Source organism: Pleurodeles waltl, chromosome 5 (assembly GCF_031143425.1).
Source record: "Pleurodeles waltl isolate 20211129_DDA chromosome 5, aPleWal1.hap1.20221129, whole genome shotgun sequence".
NCBI lineage: Eukaryota > Metazoa > Chordata > Amphibia > Caudata > Salamandridae > Pleurodeles > Pleurodeles waltl.
Window position 1 is genome coordinate 1,848,090,218 of NC_090444.1, and position 25,168 is coordinate 1,848,115,385.

At 47.6% G+C, this 25,168-nt stretch overlaps 1 protein-coding gene across 2 annotated transcripts in view; it reads right to left on the bottom strand.

Annotated features, from left to right (window-relative positions):
• Positions 1-25,168, bottom strand: part of KIF6 (kinesin family member 6) — a 1,127,187-nt gene that overhangs the window by 152,973 nt on the left and 949,046 nt on the right. For both annotated transcript variants that reach the window (XM_069236333.1, XM_069236332.1), the window contains exon 17: positions 22,090-22,174. In XM_069236333.1, the coding sequence (XP_069092434.1) occupies positions 22,090-22,174 (85 nt within the window). The remainder of the gene's footprint in view (positions 1-22,089; positions 22,175-25,168) is intronic.

Below are 25,168 nucleotides of genomic sequence, written 5' to 3' on the forward strand. Positions count from 1 at the left end.
GTGACAGCATACAGTGATTACACATCTCCCACTGAAAGCACTTAACAGCATACAGTGATTACACATGCCCCACTGGAAGTACATGTCGGCACAAAATGATTACACATGCCACACTGGAAGTACATGTCGGCCCCACTGGAAGTACATGTCGGCACAAAATGATTACACATGCCACACTGGAAGTACATGTCGGCACAAAATGATTACACATGCCACACTGGAAGTACGTGACAGCATACAGTGATTACACATGCCCCACTGGAAGTACATGACGGCACAAAATGATTACACATGCCACTCTGGATGTACGTGGCAGCACACAGTGATTACAAATGCCACACTGAAAGCACATAACAGCATACAGTAATTACATATGTCAGTATGGAAGTATGTGACAGTATACACTGATTACACATGCCACACTGGAAGCACATGGCAGCACACAGTGATCACACATACCACACTGAAAGTGCGTGATGGCACACAGCAATTACACATTTCACACTGGAAGCACATGACATCACACAGTGATTACAAATGCCACACTGGAAGCACGCGACAGCATACAGTGATTACATATGTCACTCTAGAAGTACGTGGCAGCACACAATGATTACACATGCCCCACTCGAAGTACATGGCAGCACACAGTGATCACAAATGCCACACGGGAAGTAAGTGATAGCACACAGCAATTACACATTTCACACTGGAAGTATGTGACAGGACAATGATTACACGCGCTACACTGGAAGTACATGACAGCTCAAAGTGATTACACACGCCACACCGGAAGCACGCAACAGCACACCGTGATTACACACGCCCCACACACACACCTCAGCATTAAGAGGTCTCTTTACACTTGATGGGGTGCTCTCCACTCAGGCCTAGGATGCCCCCTTGAGGTGGAGGGCGGTAACACAAGTCACCTGCCTGTAACTCTGGCGCTGCAGACCTGGGGGCGGCCGTGGTGACTCCCTTAGCTTGAGCTGCACCTGATCTGTGTGTGAGTAACCTGCTCTGGTTACTGGTCCGTCAGTCTGCTAACCTGCACGGACACTACAGAGCAAACTAGTCCTTCTTTTAAAGAGAGGAATTCGCAGCACTGGGCCAGGCACCAGCCCCAACATCTGGATGGCATCAGCCGAGGCTATTAAAAGAGCCTCTGGAGACAGGCCAAGGCCTAGGGTTGAGCTGGCGGACAGGAGGGCGGTACACACATCCCGCAGGGTGGCCACCTACCCCATGGGGAACATATGAGATAGGACGCAGCCGAAGAACCGGGATTTAAGTGCCTACATATCCCCTCCCCCTTCGACCAGTTTACCCACAAGCCCCTTTCTTAAGCAGTAAGATCTTTGTGTAGGGGGTGTAGGAGTACGCAATCAGAAACTGGACTGGAGAAATAAATCTCAAACAAATTTCCAGATGTCAGCCAGGATGCTCCACAGACCTGCTGTCACCCCACACCACAGGTCACCCTGGGAAGGCATCGCGGACCCCCTGGTGCACGTGTCTACCACACAGGCTTCGATGGAAACAGAATACAGGCCACGTCAAATAGCCTTTTGACACGTACTAACCCTAGTTCACGATTCGGTAACCTATTACTCAATCGCAAAATAGGTTTGCGAGTCGGTATTAGGAAGGGGTGTGTTACGGGCGTTCCTTCTTCGCAGCAACTTGCAAGAGGATGTTTGAATGTTTTGCAACCAAAATGCGGTCACAAAACATTTGCAGGTTAGCACCAACTTCAAGTGGTTGTATGATAGCACCGCGTATGCCAGAACACCACATGCCTTAACAGTAGGGTCGGAATGACGACCGCGTCGTTTTCATGCATGTTGTTACAACATTTTTTGTTATAAAAACATGCTTAGCAAAAGCATATTTGGAAAAAGCATGTGTGCTTGTGTCATACAATGCCCCCCTCTTAGCCTAAAAAAGTTCTCCAACACCCCCACCCACCCTGAGGCCCAAAACTACCCCCACCCCTAATAAGTAAACTGCTGAGACACCCACTACCCGCCCTAAGCCCTAAAACCTTCCCACACCCCTAATAACTGAAGTACCCCGACCCCCCACCCACCCTAAGCCCTAAACAAAACAAAAAAATACCCTGATCCCCACACCCCATCCCTAAAAAATAAACTACCCCAACACCCCCACCTGCCCTGAGCCCTAAAACCTTGTCCCACCTGTAGGAGGCTGGACTGGCTTGTAGTGAGTACCAAGGGGTACTTGCACCTTGCACCAGGCCCAGTTATCCCTTATTAGTGTATTGGGTGTCTAGCAGCTTAGGCTGATAGATAATGGTAGCTTAGCAGAGCAGATTAGGCTGAACTAGGAGACGAGTGAAGCTCCTACAGTACCACTTAGTGTCATATGCACAATATCATAAGAAAACACAATGCACAGTTATACTAAAAATAAAGGTACTTTATTTTTATGACAATATGCCAAAGTATCTCAGAGTGTACCCTCAGTGAGAGGATAGGAAATATACACAAGATATATATACACAATAGCAAAAATATGCAGTATAGTCTTAGAAAACAGTGCAAACAATGTATAGTTACAATAGGATGCAATGGGGACACATAGGGATAGGGGCAACACAAACCATATACTCCAAAAGTGGAATGCGAACCACAAATGAACCCCAAACCTATGTGACCTTGTAGAGGGTCGCTGGGAATACTAGAAAATAGTGAGGGTTAGAAAAATAGCCCACCCCAAGACCCTGAAAAGTGAGTGCAAAGTGCACTAAAGTTCCCCAGAGGACATAGAAGTCGTGATAGGGGAATTCTGCGGGAAAGACACAAACCAGCAATGCAACAACGATGGCTTTCCAGTTGAGGGTACCTGTGGAACAAGGGGACCAAGTCCAAAAGTCACAAGCAAGTCGGAGATGGGCAGATGCCCAGGAAATGCCAGCTGTGGGTGCAAAGAAGCTTCTACTGGACAGAAGAAGCTGAGGTTTCTGCAGGAACGACAAGGGCTAGAGACTTCCCCTTTGGAGGACGGATCCCTTTCGCCGTGGAGAGTCGTGCAGAAGTGTTTTCCCGCCGAAAGACCGCCAACAAGCCTTGCTAGCTGCAAATTGTGCGGTAAGCGTTTTTGGATGCTGCTGTGGCCCAGGAAGGACCAGGATGTCGCAAATTGCGTCTGGAGAGAGAGGGGACGTCGAGCAAGACAAGGAGCCCTCTCAGCAGCAGGTAGCACCCTGAGAAGTGCCAGAAACAGGCACTACGAGGATGCGTGAAACAGTGCTCACCCGAAGTTACACAAAGGAGTCCCACGTCGCCGGAGACCAACTTAGAAAGTCGTGCAATGCAGGTTAGAGTGCCGTGGACCCAGGCATGGCTGTGCACAAAGGATTTCCGCCGGAAGTGCACAGGGGCCGGAGTAGCTGCAAAAGTCGCGGTTCCCAGCAATGCAGTCTGGCGTGGGGAGGCAAGGACTTACCTCCACCAAACTTGGACTGAAGAGTCACTGGACTGTGGGGGTCACTTGGACACAGTTGCATTCGAGGGACCTTGCTCGTCGTGCTGAGAGGAGACCCAAGGGACCGGTAATGCAGCTTTTTGGTGCCTGCGGTTGCAGGGGGAAGATTCCGTCGACCCACGGGAGATTTCTTCGGAGCTTCTAGTCCAGAGAGGAGGCAGACTACCCCCACAGCATGCACCACCAGGAAAACAGTCGAGAAGGCGGCAGGATCAGCGTTACAGAGTTGCAGTAGTCGTCTTTGCTACTATGTTGCAGTTTGCAGGCTTCCAGCGCGGTCAGCAGTCGTTTCCTTGGCAGAAGGTGAAGAGAGAGATGCAGAGGAACTCTGATGAGACAGAGACCCTAAATAGCCAGAAAAGAGGGTTTGGCTACCTAGGACAGAGGATAGGCTAGCAACACCTGAAGGAGCCTATCAGAAGGAGTCTCTGACGTCACCTGGTGGCACTGGCCACTCAGAGCAGTCCAGTGTGCCAGCAGCACCTCTGTTTCCAAGATGGCAGAGGTCTGGAGCACACTGGAGGAGCTCTGGACACCTCCCAGGGGAGGTGCAGGTCAGGGGAGTGGTCACTCCCCTTTCCTTTGTCCAGTTTCACGCCAGAGCAGGGCTAAGGGGTCCCCTGAACCGGTGTAGACTGGCTTATGCAGAATTGGGCACATCTGTGCCCAAGAAAGCATTTCCAGAGGCTGGGGGAGGCTACTCCTCCCCTGCCTTCACACCATTTTCCAAAGGGAGAGGGTGTAACACCCTCTCTCAGAGGAAGTCCTTTGTTCTGCCATCCTGGGACAAGCCTGGCTTGACCCCAGGAGGGCAGAAACCTGTCTGAGGGGTTGGCAGCAGCAGCAGCTGCAGTGAAACCCCAGGTAAGGCAGTTTGGCAGTACCAGGGTCTGTGCTACAGACCACTGGGATCATGGGATTGTGCCAACTATGCAAGGATGGCATAGAGGGGGCAATTCCATGATCATAGACATGTTACATGGCCATATTCGGAGTTACCATTGTGAAGCTACATATAGGTAGTGACCTATATGTAGTGCACGCGTGTAATGGTGTCCCCGCACTCACAAAGTCCGGGGAATTGGCCCTGAACAATGTGGGGGCACCTTGGCTAGTGCCAGGGTGCCCTTACACTAAGTAACTTTGCACCTAACCTTTACCAGGTAAAGGTTAGACATATAGGTGACTTATAAGTTTCTTAAGTGCAGTGTAAAATGGCTGTGAAATAACGTGGACGTTATTTCACTCAGGCTGCAGTGGCAGGCCTGTGTAAGAATTGTCAGAGCTCCCTATGGGTGGCAAAAGAAATGCTGCAGCCCATAGGGATCTCCTGGAACCCCAATACCCTGGGTACCTCAGTACCATGTACTAGGGAATTATAAGGGTGTTCCAGTAAGCCAATGTAAATTGGTAAAATTGGTCACTAGCCTGTTAGTGACAATTTGAAAGAAATGAGAGAGCATAACCACTGAGGTTCTGATTAGCAGAGCCTCAGTGAGACAGTTAGTCACTACACAGGTAACACATTCAGGCACACTTATGAGCACTGGGGCCCTGGAGAACAGGGTCCCAGTGACACATACAACTAAAACAACATATATACAGTGAAAAATGGGGGTAACATGCCAGGCAAGATGGTACTTTCCTACACCACCCTAATAACTGAACTTTCCCAATAAGCCCTAGAAAATAAAAGTACCCCAACCACCACACCCTGCCCCTAAAAAAATAAACTACCACGCCTCCATACCTCTAAAAAATAAACTTCCCCGAATCCCCCACCCACCATAGAACCTAAAAAAAAAAAAAAAATCCCCCACCCCGCCCCTAAAAGATAAATGGGTGAGATATGTGTGGTAGTATGCAACCTGCAAGTCCAACGCCGACATACCATCTCCCGGGTCTAGGGCAGACAGAACTTGAGCGAGCTAAGCATCTTGAATTTCTCTTTCTGCAGGAAGAATTTGCAAGGGCACAGGCCTACGATAGGATGAAGGCCTCCGTCCTTTTGGGGCACCAGAAAGTAGTGGGAATAACAATAACAACCTAATTGTGGCATCAGCACCCTCTCTATGCCCCTTAGGCAAGAGAGCAGCCACTCCCTGTCGGAGTAGAGAGGGACGGTCCTCTGTCAGCCTGTCACAAATGGGTGGAGGGGAAGTCGTGAAGGGGAGGAAATATCCCCTTCAGATCAGTGCTTAATTTGTAAATAAAAAGGTGCCAGTGCTAAAATCTCTCCTCTGAAACACGCGGCTGCTGCAATTAAAAGTGCGAGCACATAATACTGAGGCAGCGTAATCCTGAAGCCACCTCGGGCCTCTTCAATCCATTAAAAGCCACTCCCCGCCCCTTCAGCTCCCTCTTGCAGCTTCCTGCTTTTCCCCTTTCAGACACTTCTTCTTTTTTCTCTTCTTCCGTCTTTCCCACATGTCTTTTGCTCACAGTAATGCTTGACACACAAAACTAAGCGCCAGCCCTTAGAAATAAGTGCCGGTGCTCAGCACCGGAAACAACAAGCACAAATTAAGCACTGCTTCAGATAATCTGAAGAACCCATTGGTCAGACGTTATCGACTTCCAGTGGTGCAGGTGATGGCATATCGTACCTCCCATTAGGTGCCCATGATGGTTGAAAGGCAAAGCAAAGGGGTTTGGAGGCTGCGGTTGAAAGAGGCGTGGTGGACTAACCTGACCTTTGGCTACCAGACCCTTAAGATTTGTGGGTGCCACATCCTCGGCTACACAGAGGCTAGTGAGCTTGCGTACTGTAGTGGCCGAGTGGGTAAGGAAGCTCCTTATGTGGCTACGAAATGAGAGGAAGACGGACTGGGATTAGTGAAGGGCTGTGGAAAGGCCCAAAGATGGAGCCATAGCCCAGTTATCCTTGAAACACTCCAGCGTTGAGCCTGCTCTGTCTTTGAAGAGACAGGAGCCATCAAAGGGCATGTCCATAAGCAAGGCTTGGATATCCCCTGAAAAGCCAGTTGTTCTCAGCCAGGCGTAGCGTTATTAGGCCAACCACGAAGAAACCACTCTGCCTAGTGTATCCAGCCCACATATAATCATGAACTTGGCTGCATCTCTTTCATCTGACACAGATTGGGAGAGTATGGGCCGGGCTTCCTCTGGAACCATGAGCAGCAATTGCGCAACCATATCACACAGAGAATGGGAGTAACAGACCAGAAGGCATGTGGTGTTCAAGGACCGCTGTGCCAGGCTAGTGGAAGAATACATTTTCTTTCCTAAGGTGCCCAGCCTCTTGAATTGCCTATCCAGTACAGCGGCAGGGAATGTGACAAGGTTTACTAGGGGGGAGTAGGAAGAGGCTTGGACCACAAACTCTCTGGGATAGTATGTTGTGTGAAGAAATTGGGGTCCCCTGGAGTGGGGCGATGGATCCTGTTCAAAAGAGTCCCCGTGCTGGGTTTTGACCAGGTCCCAAGCAGGATGTCTGTGAGGACTTCAATAAAAGAGAGAAGTGGTTCAGAGAGGGTTTATTCACAGCTGAAGCACCTGTGTCAAGACACTGTTCTTGACTACCACTGAGGGCAGGCTAAGGTCCAGGACTTCGGCCGTCCTTCTCACCCCTATTGCAAAAGAGGCTTCCTCCTCCCTAGCCACAGTAGGAGAGACCATGCCAGTATCTGGAGATGTGTCCGGTCCACAGGCACCCGTCAATCCTTCACACTAGTCTAGGTTGGAGTCTAGGGGCTGATATTCCCCAGGGTCCAGGGACTCCCCCTCCTATTCCTCCTCAAGTCCTAGCCCAACAGAATAGGGCTCAGGCTCCAGTCGGCACCAGATTATAATGAGGATGGCTTGGCTGGAGGGCACTGGCAGCGTCAATATCGAGACTGGCGCTGGGGAAGGTCGAGGTGGTACAACCGGCATCAGTCCAGATCCATCTGTGGATCCAAGGGGTGTAAATCGCACTGAGGGCGGACCCTCCAGCAGAGAACTACTAAGGGTCCCTCCCGAACCTGCAAGGCCATAAGGCATGCCAGTAGAGACAGGCAGTCCAAATAGGGGGTGCATGTTCTCATAAAACCTTCGGAGTTAGATGGGGGTTGCTCTAGTTCCAGGAAATTCGGGGAGGTGCAGACATGGAGACAGGCCTCAAATGATGACGCTCCCTTGTCTTGTCGGATGACTTTGATGGATGGGGTGAGGTGGAATACCTCTTCGACTTCTTGCTCTTTGCTAGTGGGACTTACTCTAAGATGGCTTGGAGTGTGATGAAGCTGTGGTCCTCAACCGATCCCGGGACCTTTGTCTCATCTAGATTGAGACCTTCGCGGCATTGCACATCGAACCGCAAGTAGCTTCAGGGAGCGCTCAATGGGTTGCATGGTGTGACAACTACTCCAGGTCTTCATGCCGTGGTTGTGCTCGAAGCACCAGGGGCATAAGAAGTTTTGGATCCATGATCGACATCTGTTGATGACAGGTGCCACAGGGCTTGAAGCCGGCTTTCCTAGTGGACATCTCTGACAAACCAGGAGGAAAGAAACTAAAAACAGCTTTGACAAAAGTTGAAAGACAATTCAGTCAAAAATTGACTGTGGGTAGCTCTCTCTGGGTTTGAGCTAGCTGATGCAGAAAAAAATGGAACTGACGTCAGGGCGCTGGGATGGCAGCTATCTAGGTACTGTGCATGTCACATCCAGTACGGATGCTGCCGACAATGTCACGCGGAGCTGAACACCACCACCTACAGGTCACAGGTGTACTGTTCACTAACAAATTCCCTGATCTAATTTGACACCTGGGGAATATTCTAAGGTAAGGAATCTGCAGCTAGAAGGCTCTATCAGATATCACTTTTAATAATTGTTAAAGCATAATATTTTGTTTACTTTAGGTGTGAATTTATTTTTTACTTTAAACTTCAGAAAATCCATTTTCATATGAATATATTTAAATTAAAGATTTAATTCAAAATTAAGTTATTAAGTTAATGGTGCTGTATTTTTTGTTCTACATGTAAAGTATAGAAAATGAATTAACACTACTGATAAACGTAAAAATTATTTCACTCATTTATTTTAAAGTTTTAGAAACTTTTAAACATTTTTCCTATACTTTACGATAAGGAGATCTCCGTCCGACTGTAGAGTCTCCCTGTGTTTAAGTATAGGAAAAAGGTTTATTTAACATGATAAGAATAGTAAAAATATTGTGAACAGAAATGGGCTCACTCTTTTGTGGGTGTGTCCATGTCCCTCCCTGAACTCCTCTCTACCCTCCGTAAATCTCTTCTTACTCCTCCCTGAGCTCCTCCCAGTTAGCGGTCATTATGCTTTTTTTTTCCAGCCGCTCCCCCAGTCCTTCCCACATTTACTAAGTAGTAAACTCATATCTGTGAGGAATCTTCCTTAGAAAAGATAGGAGAGGTAGAGATTTACAATCATAGGTTTGTGAACAGCATTTTGTAGTAATCTGAAAGTAGTACTGTAGTACTACTAAAAGATACTACACAATGCAGTTTGTGACCAGGGCCTGCGATGTGGAAGTTGTTGAAACTAGACAGCATCCCAGGATCAAGGTTAGGAGGCCCTCTATAGGATGATGGAACCCATGACTCAAGAAGGCACTAGCTGAAGTATAGTTGAGTGGAGCCATTTGAGTGCTTTCTATTGCTAGAATTTTTGCAATGTCCAAGTAATCTCCAACTACTTACACTATTTTTGAAACTTTTTGAGTTTTGCCAGCATCGCCCTATGGTAAAGTTTGGGAATGTAAAAAGTTTATTAAATTAAAAAAATATATATTTTGTATGATATACATTAATGTAAATTCATTTTATGTATTTATTTTAAATACACAAATAAATAAAAATGCTAAAGCACTATCAACTTAATTTTGAATTAAATACTTATGTATTGTGAACAAAATAAATTTAAATCTTTTTCAAAAATGTAAATTAAAAAAATAAATTCCCATCTAAAGTTAAACAAATATTTTTATTATGCATTAGTGATCATTAACAGTGATGATTAGAATTCAGTAAAAGTAATATTATATTTTAATCAAATATATTTTTATATTTTTCAAATGCAAAAGGTTTTTAAAGTATGTAACAATTATGTTAAAAATAAGTAATGTTTTTGTAAATTATTTTTAACATTATTTTACATTTAATAATATTCTTAACTCTATGTAAATAGTGGCTTTTAACCCCTTCTGTGCCGCGGACGTAGTGGTTACGTCCCGCGGCACAGTGCTGCTGTGCCGAGGACGTAACCACTACGTCCTCGGCACACAGCCCAGAGGGAGCGCTCTCGCTCCCTCTGTGTGCTTTCCCCCCACCCCCCAAAGTCAGGGATGGAAGGGGAAGCCCTTCCCCTTCCACCCCCGACCTCCCCACCCCCCCATAATGACATCAGCGCGCGATCGCGCGCTGACTTCATTATGGGATCCTCGCCGCACAGGAAGCCATTTGCTTCCTGTGCGGCGACGAGTGAAGAGGTGAGTTCCTCTTCCCGGTGGGTGGGGGGTTGGGGCTAAAGAGGCACCGGGGAAAAGGAAAGGCTTTTCCTTTTCCCCGGTGTCTCTTTGAGAATTCCTGCTGCCCGATCGCATTGCGATCGGGCAGCAGGAATGCCCACTAGACACCAGGGATTTGTTTTTTTTTTGTTGTACTTTCTGTTTCTGGCTTGCGGGGAGCGTCCCCTTGGGCAAGGGTCGCTCCCCTTTAGGGGGCAATTACTTAGGCCATTTCTGCCCCCCTTGGGGGCAGATCTGGCTACTTTTTAGCCAGATCGGCCCCCAAGGGGGGCAGAAAACACTAGATCACCAGGGTTTTTTTATTTTTATGTGTATTTATGTGGGGGGGGGGCGCCCCCCCCAAGGGGGCAGAGAACTGTTGGCCTTTCCTGCCCCCCTTGGGGGCAAATCGGCCTATTTTTTTAAGGTCCATCTGCCCCCAAGGGGGGCAGAAGCCACTTAGGCACCAGGGATTGTGTGTGTAGTGGATGGGGGGGCGCCCCCTTGGGCAAGGGTCGCTCCCCTTTGGGGGGCATGTCTTTTTTTATTTGTTTATTTTTGTGGGGGGGCGTCCCCTTGGTCACGGGGCGCCCCCCCAAGGGGGGCATTGACCTGTTGCCCATTTCTACACCCCCTGGGGGCAGATGGGCCTATTTTCTTAGGCCCACCTGCCCCCAAGGGGGGCAGAAGCCACTTAGACACCAGGGATAGTGTGTGTGTGTGTTTGTGTGTGTTAGTGGATGGGGGGGGGCCTTGGGCAAGGGTCGCCGCCCACTTTGGGGGCACATGTACCCAGGCCATTTCTGCACCCCTTGGAGACAGATCAGCCTATTATTTTTAGGCTGGTCTGCCCCCAAGGGGGGCAGAAACCACTAGAACACCAGGGATTTTTTTTTATGTGTTTATTTTTGTGGGGGGGCGTCCCCTTGGGCACGGGGCGCCCCCCCAAGGGGGGCATTGACCTGTTGGCCATTTCTGCCCCCCCTGGGGGCAGATGGGCCTATTTTTGTAGGCCCACCTGCCCCCAAGGGGGGCAGAAGCCACTTAGACACCAGGGATAGTGTGTGTGTGTGTGTTAGTGGATGGGGGGGGGGCCTTGGGCAAGGGTCGCCCCCCACTTTGGGGGCACATGTACCCAGGCCATTTCTGCACCCCTTGGAGACAGATCAGCCTATTATTTTTAGGCTGGTCTGCCCCCAAGGGGGGCAGAAACCACTAGAAAGCCAGGGTTTTTTTGGTTTTTTTTTTTTTGTGGGGGGGCGTCCCCTTGGTCACGGGGCGCCCCCCCAAGGGGGGCATTGACCTGTTGCCCATTTCTACACCCCCTGGGGGCAGATGGGCCTATTTTCTTAGGCCCACCTGCCCCCAAGGGCGGCAGAAGCCACTTAGACACCAGGGATAGTGTGTGTGTGTGTGTGTGTTAGTGGATGGGGGTGGCCTTGGGCAAGGGTCGCCCCCCACTTTGGGGGCACATGTACCCAGGCCATTTCTGCACCCCTTGGAGACAGATCAGCCTATTATTTTTAGGCTGGTCTGCCCCCAAGGGGGGCAGAAACCACTAGAACGCCAGGGATTTTTTAAAATTTGTTTATTTTTGTGGGGGGGCGTCCCCTTGATCACGGGGCGCCCCCCCCAAGGGGGGCATTGACCTGTTGCCCATTTCTACACCCCCTGGGGGCAGATGGGCCTATTTTGTTAGGCCCACCTGCCCCCAAGGGGGGTAGAAGCCACTTAGGCACCAGGGATAGTGTTGTGTGTGTTTTTTTTTTTTTTGAGGGCTGTCCCCTTTGGCAAGGGTCGCTCTCCATGGGGACACACTACTAAAGGTATTTTCTGGCTTCCTTGGGGTAGACAGGCCTATTTTATTAGTAGGCCCATCTGCCCCTATGGCAGAATCCACTTAGGCACCAATTTCTAAATGTTTGATGGTGGGGTGTTTGTCAACTGAAGAAGTCTTTGCATTTGTGATAAAAAATGTTTTCCTCCTTTTTGTTCTAGTTCAAAGCTTTTGCTTTATTTGCTGTGGCTCCTTGCGGTTTTGGCGGTGGTTGACCTGCAGTTTGCACAGTTGCATGTTTTAGGTAAGTAAAAGCAATTTACTCCAAAGGAGTATTGTTGCCATGCATGAATGACATGTTTGTAGGGGGTGTTCTAAATGCAGGATTGTGTGTGAAATTGTCCTTAGGGTTGTGCACAATGATATTTGTTTTGTCTTATTTCTAATTTGCCTTTCTTTATTTATTTTTAGTGGGATATCATTGGTGATTGCTGTGTAGTTGCTGGAGAATCAAGCTTTTTCAGGCAAGTGAGCGGTATAGTTTTTGAGTTTATAACTCTTACTAACAAAGCTACACTTTGTTACTTGTCTTACACAGTGCTGGTTGTTGGTGGTGAATTTGTCCAGTTAATTTTAGCAGGAGAGATCATGGCTAGCCGCAGGACGACCGCTCAGCAGGTGGTTGGTATGCTTTTTGAGTCACAGTCTGATCATGACAATGAGACGGACTCTGCATCTGAGGCAGAGGAGGAAGTCAGAGATTCTGGCAGTGATGTTTCTGTTCGAGGGGAATCTTCTGATGATGAAGCCACACTCAGTGCAGATGAAGGGCCTGTTTTAGAGGAGGACATTGATGTGCCAATAGTGCAGCAACCTGGGGCTGAAAGGTTTCCCGTTATAAGACCTGATGTCTGGGTTGCCCCAAACATGGAGCAGCCAGAGTTGCCTGCCTTTACTGGTCTCCTGGGGTGTAACGCCAATACAGAGAACTTTATGCCTATCAATTTCTTTGAGTTATTCATGGATGATGTGTTTTTGGAAGAGATTGTTGAGCAGACTAATTTGTATGTGGAGCAGCATTTGAGGGACAACGCTGCTAGACTTAGGCCACACTCTAGAGCTGCCCAGTGGATTCCCACAAATTTGGAGGAGTTAAAAAAGTTTTTGGGTTTGACTTTTTTGATGGGTGTGATAAGGAAGCCGTCACTGGCTTCTTATTGGTCTACTAGTCCCTTGATGGCAACAGCTATATTTCCAGCGACCATGAGTCGTAATCGGTATTTGCTTCTTCTTAGGATGCTGCATTTTGTTGACAATGCATTAGCCTTGCCACGAGATCACCCAGATTCTGACCGTCTTTTTAAGATTAGGCCTGTCCTTGATCATTTTGTAGATCGTTTTTTGGAGGTCTATGTTCCAGGCAAAGAGTTAAGTGTGGACGAGTCTTTGGTCCTCTTCAAGGGTCGTTTGGTTTTTAGGCAGTACATTCCTAGCAAAAGGGCACGATATGGAATTAAATTGTATATGCTGTCTGAAAGTAGGACAGGATATGTGTATAGTTTCCGTCTGTGCACTGGTAGGGATTCCAATATTGACCCCCCTGGTTGTCCTCCCACTTTTGGAGTTACTGAGAAAATTGTGTGGGATCTTGGTAGACGACTGTTCAACAAAGGTCACCATTTGTATGTAGATAACTTCTACACTGGTGTGCAATTGTTCAAGGAATTGTTTAGAGTGGACACAGTTGCTTGTGGCACAATCCGTTTTAACCGGAAAGGCTATCCAAGGGAGCTTGTCTGTAAAAAACGTGAGAGAGGACAGTGCTGTGCCTTGCGGAACGAGGAGCTGCTAGCTTTGAAATTTTCAGACAAGAGGGATGTCTACATGCTAAGTACCATCCATGATGAGAGTACTTCCCCTGTGACTGTTTGGGGCCAGGTTGCTGAAGTGCGCAAACCTGTGTGCATTTTAGATTATAATAAGCACATGGGAGGTGTAGATAGAGTTGACCAGAGGCTGGAACCTTATACTGCTATTCGTAAGTCTTACGTTTGGTATAAGAAGTTAGCACTTCACCTCTTCCACTTAGCAACCTTCAATGCTTTTATTGTGTTTAGGGATAGGTCTCCAGAGTCAAAGATGACATTTGTGAAATTTCAGGAGTCAGTGATAGAGAGCCTTATTGTGGTGGAACAGGCCAGAGTTCCTAGAGAAGCAGTGGTGGAGGATGTGGCTAGATTGAAAGATCGCCACTTTGCTGAGCACATTCCTCCCACACCCAAAAAAGACTTTCCAGCTAAGAAATGTAGAGTGTGTTTTCGAAGAGGTATCCGGAGGGAGACTCGAATGTACTGCCCAGATTGTCCTTCAAAGCCTGGGCTGTGTGTCGGTGCTTGTTTTAAGAATTACCACACCCAGAAGAATTTCTGGGAACAACCATGAGTGTAAACTCATGTCTGTTTTGTATTTTCATGTGTTTAGTTTCATGATTAGCATTTCTGTCATGTTCTTAGTTAGAGCTTTTGTGTTTGTAGTTTTGTAATTCTTTCTACTTAGTTAGGGGTTCCTCTGTTAAAAAAAAAAAAAAAAAAATGATGCCATTGTGGGTGGAGTGGGGCTTGGCTGAGAGTGTACATATTGACTTGCTGTTGGCTACTGCAACACACTGCCAGCCAAACACCAGTCCACACACTCCCATCAGCTGGTGTGATTGTTGTATCAGGCATGTGGGCGTATGTAAGTGATGGGCCCTTGAGTGGCGCTGTCTGTCGATGTGAGTGTTGTAATGTGCTGGGCCCGTGGCTGGCGGTGTGAATGGCCTTGTGTGTGTCATGTATGAAAGTTGTGTGAATGGACTGTAAAGCGGTTGGTGCCTTGTCGCGGCTTTACAGCTCACGAGCTGTGAGTCATTGGTTCAGTTTTTTGCCTTTCAGTTACTAACAGTGCATTTCATTTTTGTTAAAGCTCTTGTTAGTAAAATTTGATCCATTGAACCATCACTCACCCTCGTGCCAAATCCAACCAGTATGTGTGGTAAAAATGACAAAACCTGCCCCGCTGTAATCAGGCGTCGCAGCACACCTGTGACACGCTAGGTGCCTCAGGTGGGACCCCGATGATGAAGCATGCCACCAACTTGGTTGGTGGGTGAGGGGTCTTTTTCACATAACCTAACTGTGTTTCTTTTCAAAATTTTAGTGTTTGGCACATCACGGACGTATGTGGGCACATCAAAACGATATATTACAAAACTACCTGTGTTTGGGAGGGGAGAGGGCACCTATGTTTTTGGTCCTGTGTGCGGCCTTCATCTAGGGAAACCTACCAAACCCAGACATTTTTTAAAACTAGACACCCCAAGGAGTCCAGGGAGGTGTGGCTTGGGTGGATCCCCCAACATTTTCTTACCCAGACTCCTCTGTAAACCTCAAAATGTTCTTAAAAAAGCATATTTTCCTTACTTTTCTTCGTAGGATCACCACTCCAGCACAAAATTCCTACTCCCCAGTGTTCCCCTCAGCCTCCCAAGTAAAATGACACCTCACTTATGTGGGTCCCCAAAGCAGAGTCAGTCTAAAGATGTATAAAAGAATATGTCCTTATAAACTTGCTGTGCTATCCCCTCTATCTCTACAAGTTTTGGGCCTTATTCTGTTGCAGGCACCTGGCCCACCCACACAAGTGAGGTATCATTTTTATCGGGAGACTTGGGGGAACGCTGGGTGGAAGGAAATTTGTGGCTCCACTCAGATTCCAGAACTTTCTGTCACCGAAATGTGAGGAACATGTGTTTTTTTAGACAGAATTTGAGGTTTGCAAAGGATTCTGGGTAACAGAACCTGGTCCGAGCCACACAAGTCACCCCATCTTGGATTCCCCTAGGTCTCTAGTTTTCAGAAATGCACAGGTTTGGTAGGTTTCCCTAGGTGCCGGCTGAGCTAGAGGCCAAAATCTACAGGTAGGCACTGTTTTCAATGAAAAAATGTGATGTGTCCACGTTGCGTTTTGGGGTGTCTCCTGTCACGGGCGCTAGGCCTACCCACACAAGTGAGGTATCATTTTTATCGGGAGACGTGGGGGAACACTGGGTGGAAGGAAATTCGTGGCTCCTCTCAGATTCCAGAACTTTCTGCCACAGAAATGTGAGGAACATGTGTTTTTTTAGCCAAATTTTGAGGTTTGCAAAGGATTCTGGGTAACAGAACCTGGTCCGAGCCACACAAGTCACCCCATCTTGGATTCCCCTAGGCCTCTAGTTTTCAGAAATGCACAGGTTCGGTAGGTTTCCCTAGGTGGCGGCTGAGCTACAAGCCAAAATCTACAGGTAGGCACTTTGCAAAAGACACCTCTGTTTTCCTTCACAAATTTGGATGTGTCCATGTTGCGGTTTGGGGCGTTTTCTGTCGCGGGCGCTAGGCCTACCCACACAAGTGAGGTATAATTTTTATCGGGAGACGTGGGGGAACGCTGGGTGGAAGGAAATTCGTGGCTCCTCTCAGATTCCAGAACTTTCTGCCACAGAAATGTGAGGAACATGTGTTTTTTTAGCCAAATTTTGAGGTTTGCAAAGGATTCTGGGTAACAGAACCTGGTCCGAGCCACACAAGTCACCCCATCTTGGATTCCCCTAGGTCTCTAGTTTTCAGAAATGCACAAGTTTGGTAGGTTTCCCTAGGTGGCGGCTGAGCTACAAGCCAAAATCTACAGGTAGGCACTTTGCAAAAAACACCTCTGTTTTCCTTCACAAATTTGGATGTGTCCACGTTGCGGTTTGGGGCGTTTTCTGTCGCGGGCGCTAGGCCTACTCACACAAGTGAGGTATCATTTTTATCGGGAGACGTGGGGGAACGCTGGTTGGAAGGAAATTTGTGGCTCCTCTCAGATTCCAGAACTTTCTGCCACAGAAATGTTAGGAACATGTGTTTTTTTAGCCAAATTTTGAGGTTTGCAAAGGATTCTGGGTAACAGAACCTGGTCCGAGCCATACAAGTCACCCCATCTTGGATTCCCCTAGGTCTCTAGTTTTCAGAAATGCACAGGTTTGGTAGGTTTCCCTAGGTGGCGGCTGAGCTACAGGCAAAAATCTACAGGTAGGCACTTTGCAAAAAACACCTCTGTTTTCCTTCACAAATTTGGATGTGTCCACGTTGCGGTTTGGGGCGTTTTCTGTCGCGGGCGCTAGGCCTACCCACACAAGTGAGGTATAATTTTTATCGGGAGACGTGGGGGAACGCTGGGTGGAAGGAAATTCGTGGCTCCTCTCAGATTCCAGAACTTTCTGCCACAGAAATATGAGGAACATGTGTTTTTTTAGCCAAATTTTGAGGTTTGCAAAGGATTCTGGGTAACAGAACCTGGTCCGAGCCACACAAGTCACCCCATCTTGGATTCCCCTCGGTCTCTAGTTTTCAGAAATGCACAGGTTTGGTAGGTTTCCCTAGGTGGCGGCTGAGCTACAGGCAAAAATCTACAGGTAGGCACTTTGCAAAAAACACCTCTGTTTTCCTTCACAAATTTGGATGTGTCCACGTTGCGGTTTGGGGCGTTTTCTGTCGCGGGCGCTAGGCCTACCCACACAAGTGAGGTATAATTTTTATCGGGAGACGTGGGGGAACGCTGGGTGGAAGGAAATTCGTGGCTCCTCTCAGATTCCAGAACTTTCTGCCACAGAAATATGAGGAACATGTGTTTTTTTAGCCAAATTTTGAGGTTTGCAAAGGATTCTGGGTAACAGAACCTGGTCCGAGCCACACAAGTCACCCCATCTTGGATTCCCCTCGGTCTCTAGTTTTCAGAACTGCACAGGTTTGGTAGGTTTCCCTAGGTGGCGGCTGAGCTACAAGCCAAAATCTACAGGTAGGCACTTTGCAAAAAACACCTCTGTTTTCCTTCACAAATTTGGATGTGTCCACGTTGCGGTTTGGGGCGTTTCCTGTCGCGGGCACTAGGCCTACCCACACAAGTGAGGTATCATTTTTATCGGGAGACGTGGGGGAATGCTGGGTGGAAGGAAATTCGTGGCTCCTCTCAGATTCCAGAACTTTCTGCCACAGAAATGTGAGGAACATGTGTTTTTTTAGCCAAATTTTGAGGTTTGCAAAGGATTCTGGGTAACAGAACCTGGTCCGAGCCACACAAGTCACCCCATCCTGGATTCCCCTAGGTCTCTAGTTTTCAGAAATGCACAGGTTTGGTAGGTTTCCCTAGGTGGCGGCTGAGCTACAGGCCAAAATCTACAGGTAGGCACTTTGCAAAAAACACCTCTGTTTTCCTTCACCAATTTGGCTGTGTCCACGTTGCGCTTTGGGGCATTTCCTGTCACGGGCGCTAGGCCTACCCACACAAGTGAGGTATCATTTTTATCGGGAGACGTGGGGGAACGCTGGGTGGAAGGAAATTTGTGGCTCCTCTCAGATTCCAGAACTTTCTGCCACAGAAATGTGAGGAACATGTGTTTTTTTAGCCAAATTTTGAGGTTTGCAAAGGATTCTGGGTAACAGAACCTGGTCCGAGCCACACAAGTCACCCCATCTTGGATTCCCCTAGGTCTCTAGTTTTCAGAAATGCACAGGTTTGGTAGGTTTCCCTAGGTGGCGGCTGAGCTACAGGCCAAAATCTACAGGTAGGCACTTTGCAAAAAACACCTCTGTTTTCCTTCACAAATTTGGATGTGTCCACGTTGCGCTTTGGGGCGTTTTCTGTCGCCGGCGCTAGGCCTACCCACACAAGTGAGGTATCATTTTTATCGGGAGACGTGGGGGAACGCTGGGTGGAAGGAAATTTGTGGCTCCTCTCAGATTCCAGAACTTTCTGCCACAGAAATATGAGGAACATGTGTTTTTTTAGCCAAATTTTGAGGTTTGCAAAGGATTCTGGGTAACAGAACCTGGTCCGAGCCACACAAGTCACCCCATCTTGGATTCCCCTAGGTCTCTAGTTTTCAGAAATGCATAGGTTTGGTAGGTTTCCCTAGGTGGCGGCTGAGCTAGAGGCCAAAATCTACAGGTAGTCACTTTGCTAAAAACAGCTCTGTTTTCTGTGATGTGTCCACGTTGTGTTTTGGGGCATATCCTGTCGCGGGTGCTAGGCCTACCCACACAAGTGAGGTATCATTTGTATCGGGAGACTTGGGGGAACATAGAATAGCAAAACAAGTGTTATTGCCCCTTGTCTTTCTCTACATTTTTACCTTCCAAATGTAAGACAGTGTGTAAAAAAGACGTCTATTTGAGAAATGCCCTGTAATTCACATGCTAGTATGGGCACCCCGGAATTCAGAGATGTGCAAATAACCACTGCTTGTCAACACCTTATCTTGTGCCCATTTTGGAAATACAAAGGTTTTCTTGATAGCTATTTTTTACTCTTTATATTTCAGCAAATGAATTGCTGTATACCCGGCATAGATTGAAAACCCACTGCAGGGTGCAGGTCATTTATTGGCTCTGGGTACCTAGAGTTCTTGATGAACCTATAAGCCCTATATATCCCCGCAACCAGAAGAGTCCAGCAGACGTAACGGTATATTGCTTTCGAAAATCTGACATTGCTGGAAAAAGTTACAGAGTAAAACGTAGAGAAAAATTGATGTTTTTTTCACCTCAATTTCAATATTTTTCTTTTTCAGTTGTTATTTTCTGTAGGAAACCCTTGTAGGATCTACACAAATTACCCCTTGCTGAATTCAGATTTTTTTCTACTTTTCAAAAATGTTGCGGTTTCTGGGATCCAGCGTTGGTTTCATGCCCATTTCTGTCACTGACTGGAAGGAGGCTGAAAGCACAAAAAATCGTAAAAATGGGGTATGTCCCCGTAAAATGCCAAAATTGTGTTGAAAAATTGGGTTTTCTGATTCAAGTCTGCCTGTTCCTGAATGCTGGGAAGCTGGTGATTTTATCACCGCAAACCCTTTGTTGATGCCCTTTTCAGGGAAAAAAACACAAGCCTTCTTCTGCAGCCCATTTTTCCAATTCTTTTGAAAAAAACGAAATTTTCACTGTTTGTTGGCTAATTTCTTGGCCTCCTTCTGGGGAACCCACAAAGTCTGGGTACCTCTAGAATCCCTAGGATGTTGGAAAAAAAGGACGCAAATTTGGCGTGGGTAGCTTATGTGAACAAAAAGTTATGAGGGCCTAAGCGCGAACTGCTCCAAATAGCCAAAAAAAGGCTCGGCACAGGAGGGGGAAAAGGCCTGGCAGCGAAGGGGTTAATTTAACATTATTTCCTAAGGGGTTTTATTTTAAGTCCTTAACTCCATTATTTTCTGTTGGAGGGAGTTGCAATACCAGTGTAGTTGGCCATATGTGGTGCTAGTCTTAATCCAGCTCTCAGCTGGAATACGTTAGTGCTGCTTCGGGTCCCTTTTTGACAGTCCCAAGTATAGAAATGCAGTTTGTGACTGGCTGTGGGCTTACTATTTTGTGAGTGGGCTGCGGTCCTCCGTAAACCCCTCATGTGTCCTCCCTAATACTCTCACCTTCATTCATAAGTATTTCCCCACTTTCCAGTCAGTCCCCTGTTTCCCTCCCACATTTGTTACTACAACATATACTTAAATGTGTGGAAAGTTTGCAGTCGGGCAGAGATCTTTGCACATGTAAGTGTAGAAGAGGCGTAAACTCCGCACATAGGTTTGTGAATAGCATTTTACAATAAGTTTCATACTATTACAAGTGTGGCCATGGTGTTAAGTCTTTTGCTGCTAGAGCCTATTTCAGTGTAGCATGAGGCAGTACAGATTGGTAGATGCAGAAATTCATGACCAGCTGGCAGGCATGGATGGGTGAAAGGAAATGGAACTGGTTCTTATGGGAAACATCCCCAACCACGACTCATGAACAATGAATTCGTGAATAACAAAAGCAGAACAACGCTTTTGTTAACCACAACTTTGTTGTTCTGTGCCTTAACCACGCATGTGCTGAACAACGCACATGCGTGGTTAAGGCACAGAAGAAGGTAGTAGGCTTCGTCGGAGGACGCAATCAGGTAAGTGGGGCTGGGGCCGTTTTAGGGGCAGGGTGAGGGGTTGGGGTATTTTTAGTTTTAGGGGCGGGGGAACAGGGGGTCGCTGTAGTTTTAGGGGCGGGGCAGGGTGCAGGCTTGGGGTATTTTTAGTTTTTAGGGGTGGGGTGGGGGGGTCAGGGTAGTTTAGGTTTTGGGGGGGTGGGTGGGTGGCTTGCGGTAGTTTTAGGGGTGGGGTGGGCTTCGGGGTATTTTTAGCTTTTAAGGGCGGGATGGGGGGTCAGGGTAGTTTAGGTTTTACAGGGGTGGGGGGGGGTCACAATAGTTTTAGGGGTGGGGTGAGGAGGTCGGAGTAGTTTAGGTTTTAGGGAAAGTGGGGGTTGCAGTAGTTTTAGGGGTGGGGGGTCGGGGTGTTTTTAGCGGTGGGATTGGAGTAGTTTAGGTTTTAGGGAAAGTGGGGTTTGCAGTAGTTTTAGGGGTGGGGGGCCGGGGTGTTTTTAGGGGTGGGATTGGGGTAGTTAAGTTTTAGGGGGTGGGGAGTTGTGGTAGTTTTAGGGGCGGGGTTGGTGGGTCTCTGTAGTTTTAGGGGCGGGTGGGGGTATTTTTAGTTTTTAGGGGCGGGTGGGGGGATGGGGTAGTTTAGGTTTTAGGGGGTAGGGGTCACAGTAGTTTTAGGGGCAGGAGTTGGGTGCCGGGTATTTTTAATTTTTAGGGGCGGACGGTCATGGTATTTTTCGGGGTCGGTGCAGATTAAGGGGTGGGGGTTGGGGTAGTGGTAGAATTGTTTTTAGGAGTGGGGGGTTGGGGTACGATTGTTTTAGGGGTGGGGGGAGTCGCATGCTGGAACCACGCATGCCGTTCACGCATGCCTTTACCAGGAATGCCTTTTCAATGAAAAATTGTTGTTAAGGCATTCATGGTAAAGGCATTTGTAGTAACAACATGGTCGTTGTTTAGATCGCGTTGTTTAGGCATGCGTGATTCCAGCATGCGTTGTTCCGACTCCTATTCGGTTCTTATGCCAAGTGTTACGAGGGAGTGGGTGCTCACCTCCTCATCAACTGCTCCATTACAGTCAGGCACCTACTGACACACCAATGACGACATAACTCATCTGAGGAGATGTATCCAGTTCCTATGGGGCCACTTTCCTCTCCACTGGATCACCCTGGACTGTGGCTGGTGCCACGTGGCAACGCAGAGGGCAAAGGTGTTGGGATAGTCAACCGTCTCGTCAGGAAGCCTGACCAATGCCCCTGTCTAAACACTGGAGGTTTCATAAAGTTAAAATGGCAACATGTGATTCTGTGTTTATGGCACAATGAAAAGATGGAGGTAAGACTTCAAACCTTTTCTTCTCCTCCTCCATTTGTGATCGGAGATGTTCTTCCACTGGATCAGGCTCCTCTACATCAGTGGCAGCTCCTGTAACGCCTAGAGGAAGAAAGAGGACCAGTTGGTAAGCAGAGGTCCACTAAACTGCTGTCAATCCAGTGAAAGCCTGGTAATACTAATGCAATCACACCTGTGCTGTTTGGTCCTCACCTCAAAAGTGGGTGTGTGGGTGTTTGGGTGTGCATGTGTCTGTCTTCCTTCCCTAGGCATAGCCTAGTGTGAGCTGTGTAAAACTTCAGCAGCCTTCAGCCTCCTGTTCAAGTATGTGTCTAATGTATCACACATCTCTTTATTGCTGATTCCTAGATAACAATTAGAAGGCCCCATATATAGGGAATATATACAAGCCAATATAATGTCTCTTTTTTCTCATTCTGGATACTTTTTTTGTACGGTTGCTATGGGCAACCTAATCACAACCATTGCCACTGTATTGAGCCATACATTCTGTATAAATGATTACTCCAAAGGAGTCTATGGCCCTCATTATGATCCTGGTGGTTTATTGACCGCCAGGGCTAATGTGGTGGTATCACCACCAACAGGCTGGTGGAGCATACCGCCACTTTATGAGTGTGGCAGGTTGGCCTCTGCCATGGTGGTATGAACCGCCGGGCCGGAAATGTTCATCTCTGACCTGGCGGTCCACAGGAGACCATCTGCAGCATTATGAGCAGGCCTACTGCCATGGTTACCGTGGTGGTAGCACCAGCATGTAAACCATGGCGGTAGGGCAACTGGTGGCAGGAAAATCCTTCCCTGTCACCGGTAGACGCCCCCCCCAAGCAAGCACTTGGCCCCCACACCCCTCTACACACATAGTGCCCCCCACAGTCACTGCACCCCCACCCCCTTCCCACATACATGCATGCACACACCCATTCACTCACACTCATCCATACACACATTCACACATTCACTCATGCGTTCAGGCACGCATCCATACTTACATCCTCGCATGTATGCACTCACTGCAACATTCATTCACACACATGCATACAGGCACGCATACATCACAACACTCACAGATGCATTCACCTTGGCATTGGTGGTCTTGGGAAAAGACTGCCCATGTCATAATGAGGGCCTCTATGTCTTGAAGTGCGCTCACTAGAGGGGCAAGCTGTAGGGCCCCCCACTAACCTGCTGATTCTTGGGCATAACTGACTGTCTTCGGTTATGATGTGAAGGAGGGCTCACGTGGCTTCACTCCACACGGCTGGTAAGTGCACCTCTGAAGCCTCAGCAGGGGCACAGCTTAATCAGTGATATTCACAGGGTGTGAATCACAAATTTCCCAACTAAAAAAGCAGTGGACAGCAAGCTGAATGGGCGAGATGACCAGGGTTCAGGATGAACTGTTTCACTGAGGAAGAGGGTCCGTACTGATCTGTGTTACGTTGGTCTCTGCCTAGAGTGGCACAGCGGGCAAAAAACAATGGGTTGGAGTGCTACCCCAAGCGACTGCAGTGATTAGACAATTTGCAAGCATTCATTTCATTACCTTTTGGGTGTTTGAATGCCAGCAGTATCCCTAGAAACCTGAGACGTTTGAAGCTTTCCAAGCCCACTACTGCCAATGTTTGGGAAAACCACAAAGTAATACTTTGGAACCCATTTAAGGAGTACTTCTGTGGGTGAAGCATTACTTCTTTTTTGGTAAACTGGTATATATATATATATATATATATATTCCAGATCGCAATCCATAAAATGAACAAGTTAAAACTTCTTAGTGAAATTAGGATGAAAAAAAAACAACAAAGACATAGCAGGTGGAACCCGGGCACCCCAGGCCCAAATACGATGCCAAGAATGCATTTGAGGGCTGTCGCACCCCCAAACAGCCCCACTGAAGCTTTGCTTTTGCCAGTCTGACCTCGGCCTGGTAATTCTTCCTCCATGCTCATAACTATGGTCAAATACAACACAACGGCCTGAAGTCCCTGCCCTGGGATCACCTATTTTAAAAGCATTTTTTTTGCACACGCTCTTCTACAAGAAGCCTTGATGGTAGAGTTGTCAAATGGGTGCACGTGGGCAGGGTTCCATGTTTCTGGTCCTTGCCTTTTACAAATCATTTTATCAAGTGAATGATGGCCCCATGTACTAAGCCAGAGTCACAAATAGAGGTGGGAACGCAGGCAAATTAATAGGACGGGCTGAGTAAGAGCCGCGCCATGGTGCTGGCTTGGCTCCAGGAGTCCATGCGCAAGCCGAGCCATGAAAGCGTTTGACATGGACATCATGCAACAACAAATATCATGTAATCTCTTCAAAATTTAAAAGTGAATATCTTTAACATGTGGAAGCATTTCACCTTCCTACATCAGATTTACCTTACAACGCCATAGACAGAGATTTATTAAAAGAGCTAGCTTTAAAACATTCATAGCTCAACCCCAACAACTATCTCATGAGTGAGCTAAGAGGTAAGTCAGTAGCTGGGTGAACCCTACATGGGGCCCAGATTCTTATTATAGATGGAGCAACATCATAGTCTATTAAATTAAACAAAAGAGGTACTTGTACAGTGCACTTCCTGAACTCAGATATTTAAAAATGTGCTCAAATGTGATAATTAAAAAAAGGTTCTGTGGAATAAAATATGTGCCTAGGATCACACACTTTGGGCAAGCAGGGAATCCGCTATTGATTCCAGGTTCCCTGGTTTTACTTTTTGAAATCAAGTCCCTCGATGAATATCTCAGTCTCTCTCTCTTTCTCTCACTTACATAAAAGTCACTATTTTGTCTTTCATTCTTGGCTCCAGTGGGAAAAAACCAACAGAGAGAAAGCAGACCCAAATCAACGCCTGACCCAGCTACCCAAGAATGTACTTATTTGAGGGGTGTCACAGCTCAAACACCCCCTGAAGCCTCACCCTTGAGCCAGAGGGCTAGGAGGGTTCTACCGGATGTGACCAGAATCCTTCAGCAAGCATCGCTGCTGGTGAGAGTCTGAGCAGCGTGCACACCCCTCCTCCATTGCACAAGAGGGGAGTATCACTGATGGAGCTAGCCATGGGCCCTT